At 34.5% G+C, this 4,902-nt stretch overlaps 1 protein-coding gene across 1 annotated transcript in view; it reads left to right on the forward strand.

Annotated features, from left to right (window-relative positions):
* The first annotated feature begins 1,056 nt into the window (after positions 1-1,056).
* Positions 1,057-4,902, forward strand: part of LOC106474069 (sodium- and chloride-dependent taurine transporter-like) — a 33,613-nt gene continuing 29,767 nt past the window's right edge. Inside the window, exon 1 of the mRNA XM_022402451.1 lies at positions 1,057-1,458. Coding sequence (XP_022258159.1) covers positions 1,332-1,458 — 127 coding nt within the window. The 5' untranslated portion in view covers positions 1,057-1,331. The remainder of the gene's footprint in view (positions 1,459-4,902) is intronic.

Raw genomic sequence — 4,902 nt, forward strand, 5'->3', positions numbered from 1 at the left:
GCAATATACAGATCCAGCACTTGTAATTCAGTGTTAGTTGTTGTATTATCCTACTGTAAAACAACATTGTCAAGAACTAATACTGATAATTCAGGAATCCTTACTGTATTGTCCTAGTGTGAAACATCATTATCAAGGGCTAATGCTGGTAAGTCAGGGATCGTCACTATATTAACCTTTAATTTTCATTTAATAGAGTGAATAAAATATTTCCATGAATAACTAAGTTGAACAGTTATTTCATAAAAGTTCGAAACACTAGTAACTTTGTAGCTGGAAATGAGCCTATGTAACATGTACAGAGTATTTTACCATACCGTATTTAGCCTGTATAACATGTACAGAGTATTTTACCATACCGTATTTAGCCTGTATAACATGTACAGAGTATTTTACCATACCGTATTTAGCCTGTATAACATGTACTGTGTATTTTACCATACAGTATTTTGCCTGTGTAACACGTACTGTGTATTTTACCATACCGTATTTTGTCTGTGTAACATTTACTGCGTATTTTACCATACCGTATTTTGCCTGTGTAACATGTACTGTGTATTTTACCACACCGTATTTAGCCTGTGTAACATGTACTGTGTATTTTACCATACCGTATTTTGTCTGTGTAACATGTACTGTGTATTTTACCATACCGTATTTTGCCTGTGTAACATGTACTGTGTATTTTACCATATCGTATTTAGCCCGTGTAACATGTACAGTGTATGTTACCATATTTACTGATATTGTAACGATACGGAATACACATCTAATACCCCACTTACTATTACTTCATCGTTTACAGTCATCAGTTATAAACTTTTTTTTTTTTAATTTCACAGCCACAGTTCGTTAGAGTAGTGTTAGATATTTCTCTACGTGTATGTCATGATTAGATGGACATCCTGCATCTCTATACGAGAAAGCAGGCAGATATTTGTATCCTGCATGAGAGTCAACTGAATCGAATGTTGGTGAGAAATAGTACGTGTACTTTAAATAAACTAATTGGTGATGAAACAGTATATAGTAGCTGCACGTGCACTACACCCCACCAGTAATCCGGATACTTCTAGTCACGATATCATCGCTTTGAATATAAATATGCGACATGTGATGACATTTGCATTAACCTCTTAACAATTTACACTTTATAAAAATAAAGTTCCAGGAAAACACTGCTGTCGCCTATTAAATATCGCCGTAATCTTAGGATTACCGACTTTCTGCAGAATAACGGGGTGTTTTCATGTTATAATTTCTTAATATCACCAGTGTTCAGAAGGTGTTTTCTACTCTGGTTTTATTTCTTAAAAGTTTAATTTTTCAAAATGCCCGAATATCGTGAGAGAGAAAAGTGGGGGAACAAGACCGAGTTTATGTTGTCTTGCATTGGGTTCTCCATCGGTCTTGGGAACGTCTGGAGATTTCCATATCTTTGTTATAAGAATGGCGGAGGTAAGTTCATTAGTGCCTGACAAATATAAGATTTACTTTCTTGTTTTGAAGACGAGTAAGGAAGCTTATTTATCTGTAGAGATGATAGAGATACCGTTGTTTCTATCGTAAAATATACATTAGTTTACTATAAAGTTGATGAAAATTTTGTTGTTCTCTACAGCATAAGGCTAGTCATGAACATTTAAACACATTGTTTTTCGTTGGTTTCAAACTTATTTGGTTATTTCTAGACTACAAACATACTGTTGTTGTCTTCGGGATAAGCTTACTTAGCTATTATGTAGATTCTAACACAATATTGAAACTTCTTGGTTATATCTGGAGACTACGAACATACTGTTGTTGTCATCGGGATAAGCTTACTTAGCTATTATGTAGATTCTAACACAATATTGAAACTTGTTGGTTATATCTGGAGACTACGAATATACTGTTGTTGTCTTCAGGATAAGCTTACTTAGTTATTATGTAGAGTCTAACACAATATTGAAACTTCTTGGTTATATCTGGAGACTACGAACATACTGTTGTTGTCTTCAGGATAAGCTTACTTAGCTATTGTGTAGATTCTAACACAATATTGAAACTTCTTGGTTATATCTGGAGACTACGAACACGCTGTTGTTGATAAGCCCCGATAACTACCATGTATGTTACATTATATTATTGTTCCTTTGGTTGAAGTTCGCTTGGCTGTTTATAGACATTATAAATGTATTGTTGTTGCCTGGAGATAAACTGACATATATGTATTACATAAATTAAATTTACATTATTTTAAACGTGTCTTAAGTTTAAGTTAATTAGAGTATCAGAAATAGTTTATAGTTAAAGTGATTCAAGCCTAAAACAATGATTAAAAAAGTTGAAACATGTTGTTAAAAGATCAAGACACATACCAAATATTACATATTATGATATATTATTTTTAATTATCAAGACCTAAAGAAAAAGTGACAAAGCTGAGACAAATTATTGCTAAAATGATCAAAACCCTCAACAGGAAATGAAAATAAATAATAATAAAACGAATAATAATATAACAGCAGAAGTTGGGAAATCACTTTTATTTCATGTATGTGTGAAGTACGTCTCATTTTTTAAAATGTATTTATAATAAATGGGCTTAGTTTGTTTTTATGTGTAAAATTATAATTATATTTTAACATATACAATACACCAGTTCCAGTTACATTTCTTTAGTGATAATATGTGTTGTTATGTGATATTAGGGAAGTCTGAGGTTTGCGGCCTGTGGCGATGTCCTGACTATTTTACGATGTTAAATAAGTCTGAGGTTTGTGGCCTGTGCCAATGTCCTGGCTATTTACGATGTTAAATAAGTCTGAGGTTTGTGGCCTATGCCAATGTCCTGGCTATTTTACGATGTTAGAGAAAACTGAGGTTTGTGGCCTGTGGCAATGTCCTGGCTATTTACGATGTTAAATGAGTCTGAGGTTTGTGGCCTGTGGCGATGTCCTGGCTATTTTACGATGTTAGGGAAGTCTGAGGTTTGTGACCTGTGACGATGTCCTGGCTATTTTACGATGTTAAGGAAGTCTGAGAATTGTGGCCTGTGGCAATTTACTGGCTATTTTACGATGTTAGGGAAATCTGAGAATTGTGGCCTGTGCCAATGTATTGGCTATTCTACCATGCTAGGGAAGTCTGAGATTTGTGGCCTGTGACGATGTCCTGGCTATTTTACGATGTTAGGGAAGTCTGAGATTTGTGGCCTGTAGCAATGTACTGGCTATTTTACTATGTCAGGGAAGTTTGAGATTTGTGGCCTGCAGCAGTGTCCTAGCTCTTACGCGATTGTTTTGCGACTATTAAGATTGTTTGTTGATTAGGTTTTGGTGGATTTGACCAGCAACCTCAGTATATATATATATACAGAAGATTGGGTACATGATATCAAAATTATTTTGAATATGCATATAAGCAAGTCACGTGATAAACACAGCCATGTGTGGGTATATATATATATATAGTCGTTGTCAAATGGCATGCCCTAAATCTGCAATTTGACATAGAGCTTATTAGATGCTGTGATGCCACCTAAAACTGTATTGAGTAGAGCTTATTAGGTCTGTGATGCCACCGAAAATTTTATTAAATAGAGCTTATTAGTTGCTGTGATGCCACCGAAAATATATTGTTTTCTGGAAGGGCAGCCTTTTCCAATGCAAGCTATTCATGCCCTCGGATCATAAATATGTTATCAGATCGTGGATCTGAACTTTTAAAGACGGAATATCCCTTGTATTTAATGACATTGGAAAACAAAGGAATAAGAATCAACTTCAGATACCAAGACCAGAAGGAAAGAGATCTGCAACAAGTCGAACCCCAGCCGTAGGAAGTAAAATATAGTTTCTTGTAACAGGTGAGAGTTAACGAACACAAAGGTCAGTGACAAAATCCGACCACATGTCCCAGGCAACAATATGCAACATAATTAAGAAGGATCTCCATCTAGAAAAGTGACATTAAAATACGTTATCACAAGTTGCTTCCACTAAGCATTTATTCAGCTATCGCATATCTCAAATAGCTGGATAATGAAACGGATATTCGTGTTTTTTTCATAAGAAGAAATACCAATCAAGTCGCCAGTCGCAGTATCTATGGATGTTTATGTGATCAGACTGTTGAAACAGGCACTTTGAAGCCATTGTCCTCGTACAGTAGATGGACTATAGAAAGATAGAAAGAAGAATGGGAATACTTTGGACATGACAACCTTATGATGGAGCCTTTTGCAATAGAAGCTATGCTGCAGAGCTATTGTCAAGATGCATAGTCATCAAATAGAGTATGACCGGACGTGTCAACATTTGGTATAAGAAGGATCACTTAGTGGATGGTATCAGCGATGTTCAAAATACAAGAATAGAGCCTTACAGTACGTAATTAATTTCTAGCAGGTCTATTTATCCTGACTGAATATTTGAACCAGACTTCAATTTGAGACATAAAAATATACACATAATTATAGTTGTACAAACTATGTTAATCGACATACAGTCCATTCCACCACAGAGCAGAAAGATTTTACACATAACACTTGTTGAAATCTGTTTTATTAGATTTAATCTTGACGTGATAGTAGTTTATTCATTAGTCTGTATATTTTTCTGTTCCTTTTTGTACTCTTTCGGTTTCAAATATACTCACGTATATTGACAATTTCTCTGGTTTGCAGAGTTTTGGTCAAATGGAAATGTCCATGGTAACTCGAGAGTAATGTTAATATGTATAGTTTATTGATAATATTTTGTTCAGTTCAATTTATTATATTTATTAAAGCAATACGCTATAATTTTGACTTAATTCCGCTACGTTGTTATTGGAATTGAGTATTAAGCATTTCTTGATATTGTTACGTCTCCGTTTGTTAATTAACTTTCCGTAACTTCGTTCCGACGAAACTTTAAC

This window comes from Limulus polyphemus, unplaced genomic scaffold (genome assembly GCF_000517525.1).
Source record: "Limulus polyphemus unplaced genomic scaffold, Limulus_polyphemus-2.1.2 Scaffold6785, whole genome shotgun sequence".
Taxonomy (NCBI): domain Eukaryota; kingdom Metazoa; phylum Arthropoda; class Merostomata; order Xiphosura; family Limulidae; genus Limulus; species Limulus polyphemus.